Source organism: Protomyctophum bolini (genome assembly GCF_963924005.1).
Source record: "Protomyctophum bolini genome assembly, chromosome: 4".
In the NCBI taxonomy this organism is placed as follows: domain Eukaryota; kingdom Metazoa; phylum Chordata; class Actinopteri; order Myctophiformes; family Myctophidae; genus Protomyctophum; species Protomyctophum bolini.
This window is the reverse complement of record NC_137865.1, coordinates 40,856,438-40,869,866: the sequence shown is the minus strand read 5'-3', so window position 1 is coordinate 40,869,866 and position 13,429 is coordinate 40,856,438. Positions and strand designations below refer to the sequence as shown.

Sequence of the window (13,429 nt, the reverse complement as noted above, 5' to 3'; positions counted from 1 at the left end):
ATGACATGCCACAGGGTTGCGAGGTCAAAAGAAGGGTTTTATAAAAATGGATGAATTGAATAAAGTATGATCAAAAGCTATTAAACAATAATTGGACCCATCGCAACCCAGTTTCGTTTCCCCCCCCCCATTTCCTGTAAAGTAACAGTTTTTGGACCAGATTTCTGCTACAATACGTCGAAGAGCAATTGAGACGAGCTAGTGAGAGTCAAAAACACATTCCATGGAATGCCAAGAAAGCTGGAGCCGATATGCTGGAATGTTGGCCCCCGTTAGAACGTAGCTGTCCTCGGCATCGCTACGTGATGCGCAGAAAACACAGATCAGCACGCTGGAATACTTGGGGAGACGTTCTAGGCCGGGGCAGTGGTTCTCAAAGTGCGGTCCGGGGGACCGTCAGGGGTCCTTCCAGGGGGTCCCCATGTAGCTAAATGACAGTATATGGAACCAAATGGACCCTTATGGGTCCGTAACTCTTGTTAAATTAACATTGATTTTACATTAAATAGGGGTCCTTAGACTAATTCATGTCAAACTGGGGGTCTCACAGAGTGCAACACTGTAAGACCTCAAATAAACTAGTACACCAGTCGGTAAACAATGGACCTTGCATCTGTTAAATGATGTAATTAAGGTCCAAATATATTTTATGAACATTTGAAACTATAGGACACCAGGTAAACAATCACCTATAGCATCTGTGTAAACAACATGCTATAGCCCATACAAATCATATTCTTAACATTTGTGATAGAGACAAATTTATCTAAGAATCAAGTGGCCAAGATATATCTGCATAGTATAGCCATATCTTGGTCACTGACTCACTACTAGCATCAATGGAAAGAAAAAGATGTCAAGACGAGGAACAGGGAGAGTGAAGTGCTAGCAGGCAGCTGGGTGCCTATTTTGACTCCTGCTATATCATCCTTCAACTACTTGAACCCTGTCATGCTAATGCTATGCAAACATTTGTCGAAAATAGCCGATCTACAAGCGGCATTTTGAGCCTGTGGAAGGGCCCGTGAAGATATTTGGTGGAGGGGGTGATGGAGGATCTGTACTTGACCCTGGGGGTCAAGAACACAGACCCCAGGGAGGAGACCCTGCAGTCAATGAAGTACCTGGGGGTCTAAGTGGTTAAGTACTCACCACCAGTACTGTACATCAACTCACTGTGGGACACATGAGAGCATCATCTGCAAACCTGCTGATGCCGAGCATTAACCTGCAGTTGAACTGCCTTACTTCTTAACCCAGTCTGGGCGGGAACCCCTTTTGGTGTTTTAAAGCATTATATGTTAGGTATGCTTTAGCTACTGAAAAATAGCAGATCTACAAGCTCATAGCGCGGCACCGAGTGCCGCGCTAACAGGAACAACATATTTTCAGATGGGGGTATTTTTTTGGGGACCTTGACATGAAAATGTTTGAGAACGACTGACATATAGAAACATGGGGTTTTTTTCAGAAAACTGTCAGGATTTAGAAGACATTTAGTGGAATCGTTCCCAGGTCAAAACGGGTTAATGCTTAAAGCCTTGCTGCTGCTGCTGCTGCTGCCCTGGGCTACGGCGCAAACATACCGGAGCCGGGCTTCAGTACAGGACCAGGCCCGGCCCGGGCTGGGGGTCCGATGGATGATGTCACAACATCTGCCTGGAGTGGAGGAGGCGAGGAGGGGGGGAGGGGGGTATGACAGGTGGGATACGGTGATACCGTCAACGGTGTGCACTGCAGCGCTGAAAACCTTGTATGTCCAAAAAGGGAAGAAAAAAAGTAAACTGAAGTAACTTTTCGGGGGATGGAAAACAGAACCATGTGTCCAACTGGATCCAATGCAGCTTTATTATTTAGTCACTTCTACTTTTAGTCAAAAGTCACTTGTTAATATACTTTTGCATTGGTTCAATATTTGTAAAAAAAGAAAAAACCCACAGACACACAGACCGCTTTCTATTTTCGCTACATTTGCATGCGACTCTCTTGTACGACAACATAGGGCATTCATTTATGGGAGAGGAAAAAAACCCTCATTATGTCCAAAACTGTTACTTTTCAGGATTCAAATAAAAATATAGCAAAAGTAGCAGATCTACAAGCTCGAAACGTGTCGTTACGCACTGCGTTTCGAGCCTGCGGATCCTCTGATGCTTTGGTCCGACACTGTAGTATGATACAAGGAGGTGCGTTACTTTACAATGAAAAAAAGGTTAGAATATTGAGACGAGGGGCTGTATTTTGCGTATCTTAAGTACCAGGTCTTATTACTTAACTTAAGACCTGGAGGTGTGGTCAATGCTCTTTGGCCACTCAGGATAGCCAAATGGCATTGATCTCGCCTCCAGGTCTTAAGATAAGTAATAAGACCTGGTACTTAAGATACGCAAAATACTTTTTGTGCTTGTGCTTGACAACAACGATATGGAGATACAGGGTTTCTGTCCGACAGCGACGGACGAGGGGCCTGGACTGGAGGAGCAGGGGGTCCAAATGACGTCAGAACATCTGCCTAGACTAGAGAGTGGAGTGGAGGCAGAGAGAGGGTCTGTGACAGGTGGGGGACGCACTGATACGAGGCTATAGAAACTCCCAGCTGGGCAGCCAGTCAGTCAGTCAGTCAGTGTCCTTCCATTAGTGTCTCAACCAGGGCAGTGAGGAGCTGGCCGGTGGGGAGGGGGGAGGTTGGGGGGACGGGGACGGGGGGTTGGAGATAGATGACTGTTGACATCTCAATGTGGGACATGTTAGCCAGAGGCAGACTAATCCATGAAAACAAACACGCGTGTAGGAGAGACAGCCACCACCTCATACTTCATCACCCTCAAACTATTCAGTCGTCTCTCTCTCTCTATGGCCGAGACGCAGCGTGTGAGGAGTTGACTCACGGAGCGCGGCCGCCAGAGTTTTACTTCCATGACAAACTCGTTATCCCACAGTGACAGGAAGGAGGCCGATTCCCTGACCTAGCTGTCTTGTACTGTGCTCATAACAACCCCCCCCCCCTCCTACAAGAAAAAGGGAAAGTTACAAAATGACAAAGGAAAACACACGCCTTAAGCGGCAACCGACTATTTAGTAAACCAGCCACGACTGTTTAACCGAACAGTTAGTCTAAAGGGGGGCTCCATGTCAGTCTTGCACAAGGTTGTTTATGCTGTGGAGAGCATTATGAAGCCGTTTAGGACCAACATGGTCCTGGTCCTGGGCAGGACAACATGGCCCTGGGCAGGGACAACATGGTCCTGGCCCTGGGCAGGACCAACATGGTCCTGGGCAGGGACAACATGGTCCTGGTCAGGACCCACATGGTCCTGGGCAGGGACAACATGGTCCTGGCCCTGGGCAGGGAGAGTGCCCTGGGCAGGGAGAGTGCCCTGGGCAGGGAGAGTGCCCATGCAGTGCCTGTGTGCACTGCAGGTGGTCTTTTACAAGTAAAAGGGCCTGTATTAAAAACTGTGATAGTACGAATGTATTGGCAATATACGTAGAGAGAGATAGACAGAGAGTAAAACTTTTCAGAAAAACTGTCAAACCCTTTAAAAAATAGCTGCTCTACAAGTTGTGAGCCTGTAGGTCGGCTATTTTTGAAAAGGCAAAATATAGAACAGGGCTTAAGTGGTTAATGTATGTTCTGCAGTCTGATACTAAATGCAGCTTTATATCTAAAATGGTACTGAAGTATCGAAAACAGAAACACTCATATGTCCGAAACCGTTTCGAGCTTGTCAACCTGCTATACTTTGGATACTTTTGTGTGACACTGCAAGAATGATTAAGTAGGGCGTTAATTTACAAAAAGAAACAAAACACAAAAGGTTAAAATATGGAGATCCAAGGTTTCTTCCCGACAGTAACGGTTACTTCCACCCCTGTGCCTGTGAGTAAGGAAAGGCAAACAGCACTATAAGGGCTGACAGAACGCAGTGTTCCTTCCCAGCAGAAACCTTTCAGCTCATTGATTCACACAGCTGTTTGTTTATTGAAGTAGAAAAGGACTCGCTTTATTCACGAGACGGGGGGGAGGGGGGGGGGGGGGGGGAACACACGCACGCACCAAAAAATAGGCAACGCTGACAGGAACAGAGCTGGGTCTGTCACAAAATGGAGGCTCTCCAAAATCGAAGGTGACAAACACAATGTTGTTTACATGGTTGAGGCAAGCACTAGCTCCGCCACGGGGCTGGTGCGGTGTGGTCTCGCCATGGTGGTACACAAGGCCCGGCATACATGCACACATAACATACAAACGTACGTACGTAGTACGTACGTACATGGCCCTGAGTCAGGGATGGAGCGGTGCTTTGTGGGGCATCGCGTTACACATGGCGTGATTAAGAAACATACGGAGGGGGGGGGGGGTTGTGTCACGGGTCACGTCAACGTGTAGTGACATACCTTTCAAACATGAAAAAACTCATGTTTTATTTTCCTTCGCCGTCATGGTGCTCGCCTGGACCACAATGGAAACAAGCTTTGCGTTTTTTTCTGTGACTTTTGTGATCAGTGTTGTTGGCGCTTTTAAAGGTGCATCGTTGTTTGCTTTTTACATCGATGCCAGTAAGACACTATCTATTCGCTATTGAAAATGTTACGAGTAGAAGTAAAAGAATATTCAAAACAAATGTATTCAGAGTATCAAACATAAGTAGTATACTCATTAATGCATGTGACATTTCACAATCGTTTTCGAAATATTTCAAAATGTGTTTTTCAGAAATATCCCATTAACCCATTTTGGTTTTAAACATTATGTTATAGCTATTGAAAAATAGCAGATCTACAAGCTCATAGCGCGCCACCGAGTGTCGCGCTACGAGCTTGTAGGTCTGCTATTTTTGAAAAATCTTAAAAATGTGGCGCAAATCTTTGAATGTACTGTATATTCTTTCAAAGTTAATGTTTTTAAATCAGGTCTAAATGGGTTAAAGTTCACAACGAGCCGCGACGCAACGTGTTGTGAGCTTTCAGATTTCAACTACAAAAAAGGCAACTACAAAACTACAAGTACCAAAAAAGGCTGTTAAGTTTTGTAATAATAATACTAAGTAGAGTAGAGAGCATAGCAGGCGTTGTGTGGCTCACATTTCACATGGCGTGATTGAGAACGGCGAGGCTCTGAGCCGAGGGCTTGTGTCACGCGGGTCACGCCAATGTATAGTGACACGTCTTTCAAACACAAGACGTGCATTTCTTCTCTCCGCGCGTCTTTGACGTGCTGCACGGGCCTTTGAACCTTCAAATAAAACAGCACAGCACAGTGAGGTAAGCTTCAGTGGACGTCAAGTCTGTGCGTCTGTTTGCGAACTGATGATGAGCAGATCACGTTGGCTGCTGGCTTGAAGGAGCAAGTTCTTAAAAAACGTGAATTTTTAAGTGTTCTCTCCTCCACAAACAGCCACATACAGCTGTATAATAATTCAATGTAGATTCTCGTCTTCCTCATTTCACTTCTAAAAGTGAGAGTTTTATGGACATAATAATGTTACAGGACTCACAGTACATTAAATGCTGAGTGATAGGGAAAAGTCTTTTACTATTTACTAGTTTTGTAGTCGAGTTCACCTAAAGCGAGTCCAAGACAAGACCGAGTGTGGGAGGGGGTTGAGTCACAGTCAAGACTGTGACCGATGGGAGGCGAGTCAGTGACCAGATTAATTTTTCTCAATTCTTTTCATTTGATACAGAAAACACTGCGAGGGCATGCAGGCGCGACACTCCGTTACTTAACAGGATAGCTGTCTATAAGCACCAGACAGCTCTCTTATAATGTTAATGTGAATGGGCTAATAAATGATGGCTATAAATGCATTTATTTCATAGCATTGTAGTGACTCGTGTGGACTCGGTGTGTGTGTGTGGGGGGGTGGGGGGGTGAGTCCTTAGTCCCTTGGTCCGAGACCGAGTCCAAGTCAAATTAAGGGCGAGACCGAGACGAGACCGAGTAAATTAAAATGTGGACTCGAGAGGAGTCTTACGGCTCGAGTACTACAACACTACTTACTAAAACTGACAAACACAATGTTGTTCGATTCCTTGTTCAATTCTTCATTATTGCTACTATGTTTGGTGGCCCGAAACTCAAACAGTTAGGGCGTGTGCCGCATATACGGTAGTCTCCAATGCCTGACAGCGAGTCCTCTGTTCAATTCCCGGGCGGCGCAGACCATTTGCTGCTGCATGCCATTATTCCCCTATACTCGCAATCTCCCCCACTTGCTTTTCTCTCACTGCTATCAAGAACATAAACAAATACAAATAAATAATAATATGTAAAAGTGTCATTGTTATTGTTTTATTATTGCTTCAGACAGTGTAGAGGAAGCAAAAACCAAACCATTTCACCCGTACGTACTGTATGTACTGTACACAACGATGTAACATTAAAAGGCTTGAATCTTAAAATTGCTCAATTGTATTTCTTCATAACCGCAATAGTCAAACAAATAGCTGATGAAAACCTCCAGCTGGCTACATTAGGCCACTGACGACAAGTGTCATCAATCTCCATTAAATGTCATGGGTCTGCATCATCCCACACAATTAAAACCATAAAATATGATTGCTCTTAAAACCACCACTCTCTCCCCCTCCCCCTCCCCCTCCCCCTTTCCCCCCCTCTCTCTCCCTCTCTCTCTCTCTCTCACAGCCAAGGACAACGGAGGCCTGACAGACTCGGAGTTGAACTCCAGCGGCGACCCTCCAGGGATGGAGGGCAGCTACCTGAACCTGAAGGAGGCGGGAGGAGGAGGGGGAGGAGGGGGGCCCAAAGGCCCGCCGGACGGGCGCCCGGGCGGCGGCGGCTCCGACATGCAGCCCAGCCCGCTGGAGAAGAGCGAGGCGGAGAGCAACAAGGGCAAGAAGCGACGCAACCGCACCACCTTCACCAGCTACCAGCTGGAGGAGCTGGAGAAGGTCTTCCAGAAGACCCACTACCCCGACGTCTACGCCCGCGAGCAGCTGGCGCTGCGCACCGACCTGACGGAGGCCCGGGTGCAGGTGAGCCACACAGTAAAGCAGGAACCGTTCTGGGACACCTTTTGGTGTTTTGAGTTAACGCATTATGTTATACCAGCTCAGTGGCCTTGTGGTTGGAGTGTCCGCCCTGAGACTGGGAGGTCGGGGTTCGATCCCCGGCCGGGTCATACCAAAGACTTTAAAAATGGGATCCAGTGCCTCCCTGCTTGACACTCCGCATCAAAAGGTTGGATTGGGGGTAAGTCCCTGTGACATACTAGAGTCATGTCCAGGGGGTGTACATCAAGCTGCCTCACGCTACAGAAACAGGAGATAGGCTCCTGCCCTATGGGCCTCATGGCTCGGCAAGGCTACACTCTATGTTATACTTTAGCTATTGAAATTGTATAATAATATAATAATAATGACTCACTCTGCGAATACTCCTCGCCCATCTGGGGCGGGTACTCCTCGTCCCAGTCCACCGCGTCGTCGTCGGTCAGCACCACCACGTGACACTCCCTCTCTCCGCTCTGGGCGCTGGCCACCATGAGAGGCAGCACCATGTCCTCCAGGTAGCACTCCAACTGACCACGGGCGCCATCGTTGGACAGCTCGTGCATCAGGGCGCCTGGAGGGAGGGAGGGTGCATGGATGAATGAAAGCTAAATCAAATCTCAGTCATGACTGATCCACTGTCACAATCTGTCACACTGTCACAATCTGTGATGTTGTCACGACTCTAGAGCTTCCGTTTCCTAAAATAAATTCAACAAAGTATGGACGGTGACAGTGACGGTATCATACCAAAAACCTATGTTGCTGCTACAGTACATACAACAGAGCAGTTGAATAAATCACAGATTGAGGCTTTGAGCTTTAACCTTTTGTGGCTCAAATCTTTGAATATAATTATATTCTTTCAGAGCGAATGTTTTTAACCCAAATCTTTGCTTCTGGTGGAGGTTCCTGCCTGGAAAAACATATTTTCAGAGGACGGTCCGCCGGCCAAATACATATATTTTTGGGGGTCCTGGACATGAAAATGTCATAGAAACATCATTACATGATTTAGAAGACATTTATAGAATCGTCCTCAGGTCTAAATGGGCAGGTGAGCAGATTGAGCGCTGGTGAAATCCCTTCAGGCTTCATCCTAGGTTTGAGTCTATGTAAAAGCAGCAGTTCTCAAATGCTTTCGTGCCAAGGAGGACCCACAAATTGATATTTGAGCAGACCCCAGAAGACCTCTTTCAAAATTATTTTACACTTGCATGATGCCGATGTATGATGATATCTTAAAAAAAGCATATGTACAAGCTTGTAGATCTGTTATTTTTTTAATATCCAACGTATAAAGAAGTTGTAAAAAGCCCAGTGCATGCTTCGAACCGAAGTCCGAAGTTTGTCCGGACGGACAGGGTAGTATAGGCAATAACTAAATCATTCAAAACGTTTGGCAGTGCCTGTCGGAACTTGTTTCGGCTGTTTTCGCAGATGTTCTGACTATGTGAAGAAAGTATGATTTGTCAGAAGTTGGTCAGACATCAAGGTACGGCGGACGTGATATATAGAGTTTATTTTTTGTTGAGGTTCGGTTACACAATGATGCTGAAAATGATGATAGAAAACGCCCTGAGGCCTCGTTTCCAATGAGGTCCTGTGAATTATAATTCACCAAGACAGGTTGTTTGTGCCGAATCTGGGGGGATCATTCTGTTTTATTCGGCTGCCTAGACGGGGTCCAATAACAGCATGGCTTCATGTAGTATTATGTCTGACTTCATGTGGTCAGTTTTGTGACGCCACTAATCCATGACGTACGACTCCGTATTGTGGCGAGGTTTCGGCCTCAGAGTCGACCGTGCACAATTCACTCCTGTGTAGATGGCATGGCTCTGGAAGTGATGATGACATGAGTACGAACAAGAAATCTGGCATTGATCGGTCCCGGCGGTTTGCGAGTTTAGCTCCGGACACGCAAACCGCGGGCGGGGCAGGGGGCTTAGGAGGTATAAAAAAAAAGGGGCCGATTTGGGAATCAATCTCCAGCTCCCCCCTGTTAGTTAGTGCAGAAGTGTCCTTGAGCAAGTCGCATGAACCTGCAACCTCTGCTCCTGATGAGCAGGTTGGTGCCTTGCATGGTTTCCCTCATAAATCTGCACATTTATGCACCTTTTCATTGTTAAAACCGTTTTGCCGCCAGCATCAATTATCTATCTATCGCACATTGCCAAAGGTTTTATCGCACGCAACATTTACTTTAAAGAGCCAAATATCCGTAACCGCGTGACAAAATGCTGTGTGTGGTTGTCTTGACCGGTTGTTGTTCTCTCGGTCGGTGGTGGAAAAACCCGACTCAGAGTATCACAGCGCCTCCTGCTGTCGGCCGTTGAAAAACCTTGTTTTCACCAGAAACTACATTCATTGCACCGATTTGGAGATACAGGGCTTTTCTTTTTTCAGGGAAATTGAAAGCAGCCCAAAGAGTGCAAGTGGATGCGAGCGCATCTTCAAAATGGCCACGGCCAAGCTGTCCCACTTTGACTGTTATGCTAACGAGCGGCAGCTAACGATACGAGCGGATCAAAACATGGATTAAAGAATATGAACCCTGGAAAACATATAGGCTACGGTTCTGGCAGGCTAGACGATTAATTTAAGCCTACGGTTACTACGGTTCTGACAGGCTATAGACGATTAATTTAAGCCTACGGTTACTACGGTTCTGACAGGCTATAGACGATTAATTTAAGCCTACAGTTACTACGGTTCTGGGAGGCTAAACGATTAATTTAAGCCTACGGTTACTACGGTTCTGGGAGGCTATAGACGATTAATTTAAGCCTACGGTTACTATGGTTCTGGCAGGCTATAGACGATTAATTTAAGCCTACGGTTACTACGGTTCTGGCGGCCTGCGTGTTAGCAGTTAAGGTGGTTGCACACTGGGCGCGTTTTTCGGAAAACCGATGGAGAAACGCCGCTAAAAATCCCAAAATCGCGCCCGGTCTGTAGGGACCTTTACTCTCTTATACATGGCTTATCATCAGAGAACACACATAAGAACAGAAAAACGTTTTGCCTTTGAGCAAAAGACGTTTTTTGGAAGCGTTGCATTGCTCCGTGTCTGTCATCCACCATGCATGTTTCAATGCACTCGGGGAGTCGGGATGAGAGAGTTGGACTGGCGCTATGACAGAGATTGTTCTCACAGAGCAGACAGACAGACGGACCGACGGACGGACGGACAGACAGACAGCAGAGCCCATTGTTCTGCTTCTCTCTTTCTCCCTGCCAGTTTCACATCAGAGTGGGCCGGGCCGGGCCGGGCTGGGCCTGGGCGGGAGGGGAGTGGGGGGGGGGGGGGGAAGCGGGACCGACCGGGCCCGGGGGGGGGGGGGGGGAGAAGAAGAACACTCCGCTCTTCCCACTTCTTTACACGCTGCAGACGCTCCTCGAGAGGTCGAAGGTCAAGGGTTTCCTCTCGAATCCCACCGGCGTTCTGTGTACAGACCGCTTCACCCACCCCGTCCGTCGGGATGGCGAGGGAGGGGTGGAGGGAGGGGTGGTGGAGGGAAAGCATGAGAGAAAAAAAACAGGAGTCATCAAAGCCATTTGGCAAAAAAGGGAATAAAAAAAAAAAAACACTCTGGGATGCCAGTTTCAATTTCCACGCTGTGCCTGAGACATAGTCAGGGACAGGGAACCTGGAACGCTCCTGTGGCCATACTGTAGAATAAGTACACTGCTGTTGTGTTCACACACACTCTATCTATACCACCGCACACATGAATAGAATTATAACTTCCTCCTCTGGCATATGCGGTGCAATGGTGGAAGAAGCAGTATTTCTTTACTTGAGTAAAAGTAGAAATTAAGTTACGAGTAAAAAGGCCTGCATGCTCGAAATTGTACTTGAGTGAAAGTATACACAAGTATTTGTTGTAAAAGTAGGGATTACGAGTATAAGTTATACGAGTAAAAGGCCTGTACGCAGTGTAACTTGGGCGAAGTATTTGTCATCAACATATACGTAAAGTGCCAAAAAGTGAAAGTACTCACATAGAATGCCACATTTCAAAGATTGTTTTGAAAATTGTATAAAATGACGCTGATGTGGTCATAATCTAAAGTATCTCGCGACTAAAGTTTTAAAACAATCGTATATAGTGGAGTAAAAGTGTGAAGCGTTTGAAGCATTTGGAATACTCAAGTAAAAGTACATGTACTCAGTTCCTCTTCCAGCAGCGCTGTAGCGTTCTCACAGAGTCATGTACACCACAGATGAATATAATTAACTTCCTCTCCTGACAGGCTCCACACAGCTATAGCAGAGCACACTGTGTGGAGTCACTGTGAGGTTTGACCTGCCTTTCCAAAATCATACCTTAAATACCCAAGCAATCAAGACTAAAGCCCACAATTTCGTCTGAAGGTCCGTTAGAGACACAGTCCAGGGATGGCCAATTGCTGAAGACCACAGCAGGGCAACCGAACGTTTGGCAGGGGAAAAAACACCCCCGCCGTACGCGTCTCTCCGTTTCATCTCGGGGAAACAACAAGCGGCTCCGAAAATTCAAAGTACAGATGTTTTCAGCCCCGAATACCAACGTCAAGGTCTCCCCAATTTCATCCACAATTTCACAATGGGAGTCTTTGTGAAGTTCAGTGTAGTTTCCTATAATCATATCTTTGACTTTTAGCACAATTAGCTACTCGGCCTTAAAGGAGCAGTTCACCCAGAAAATGACTTGTATTCTATCAATTACAACACCCCATGAAAGCCTTGAATTCATCATCATTCACATTCTTAAGCCAATAATGACCTCCGGAGTCTCTGAGCAGCCGCCCGGTTTAAACCCTACTGTATAGATTTCACTGTACTGTATGTACAGTGAATAGTGTTAACATCCCCAATCGCCCAGGACGAAGTTCTTTGTCCTTTGCATTAGTAACGCCCGACGCCCAAAAGACGAAGTTTATCGATATGAAAACGAATCTGTTGTCCTGTCTAATTACAGACGGCCCTCCGCTGTCTTTTTATTTGCATTGTAGGGGATTACAATGCAAATAAAAAGTACATGAACCCGTGGACTTAGGGGTATTTTAGATCGCCTCATATAAGAACTGTGTTTGAAAAATAAACATGTCATCCTGGCCGTTTCACTCATATGGATATGAAGAATCAACTGACTGAGAGAAAACGACCACAATGCTTATATGAAACGATTTCAAGATGACCCCAAATGTTATTCTCCATAGAGAAATGACTTCTGTGAACCAGGGGAATCAAGGGGATGAGCGAGTGACGTCAGGACTTCGGCTCTCTATGCCGGACGGCTGGCGTAGCCCTCTGGGACAAAGGCGAACATTTCCAACTCAAATCTCTGCGTCTGAAGGTCCCCGACACAAAATATTTTTGAGGGCCCCGGCAGCTGGCATAGCCGTCTGGGCAGCTATATAGGCTGGTAATCCAGCCTGACAGCGTGTCGCAGGGTTCGACTCCCGATCCAGACGACCTTTGCCGCGTGTCACTCCCCATCTCTCTCTCCCCATTTGTTGTCAGCCTACTGTTAGTGTTAATCTATCAGAAAAAGCGCCCAAACATATCTTAAAATTCACACCCGTGTGAAGTGAGGGGCGCTAATATATTTTAAAGTTTAACTCATGTTTAACTCATGTTGCTATGAGTAGGTGATGTAATGGCGATGACAAAACAAACATTAAATTCTCTGTATTGTCAATGGCATTTAATGTTTGTGTTGGGGACAAGATGACGGAAACTTTGCCTTCATAGTCAATGTTTGACTTGTTTAAGGAAAAACACACATTAAACCTGTATATAGGAGGCCCTCAAAAATGGAGATGGGGGGGGGGGGGGGGGGTCCGCAGCCCAATTCATATCCTTGACACGAAAAGGTTTGAGAACCAGCGATTGTATTATCGCTATACTTATACTGAAGTAAAAAAAACAAATAGTCTGAGTATATTTGTGTGCAGTGAGCGTTGGAGTCAGTCAGTCCGTCCATCACTCCTCCAGTGGTCCATGGATGACACAGATGAGGTGCGACGGCTGCACTTCAAAGCGCCGTGCGGAGCAGTGTGCTGCTCTAGCGCCCTGCCTCCTGGCTCCACCAGCATAAATAAAGCCTTTTAATGGCTCCGTAAGCTGCGTTTCGCTGTCAACGTCTTTAGCAATTACTGCGTCACCGCCAAGCACTTTGAGAGAGAGAGAGAGGGAGAGAGAGAGAGAGAGAGCCCTGAGCCCACCTTCCTCCCAGATGTTCTGCAGGAATAAAATAAACAAGGCACGGCAGGCTGCACCGCTGCTCGCATGCTCTCTGCAAGGCCACTTGGTTCTCAGTCTGCAGTGACCGCCAAAGGATGTCCCAAACCATGCACCCTTTATATGGGTCTGTGACTCAAAGGATGTCCCAAACGATGCACCCTTTATATGGGTCTGTGACTC

General features: G+C 46.6%; 1 protein-coding gene across 1 annotated transcript in view; it reads left to right on the top strand.

The window, feature by feature from the left end:
* Nucleotides 1–13,429, top strand: part of LOC308314404 (homeobox protein aristaless-like 4) — a 60,189-nt gene that overhangs the window by 18,744 nt on the left and 28,016 nt on the right. The window contains exon 2 of the mRNA XM_080762031.1: nucleotides 6,650–6,999. Within this exon, the coding sequence (XP_080618157.1) occupies nucleotides 6,650–6,999 (350 nt within the window). The remainder of the gene's footprint in view (nucleotides 1–6,649; nucleotides 7,000–13,429) is intronic.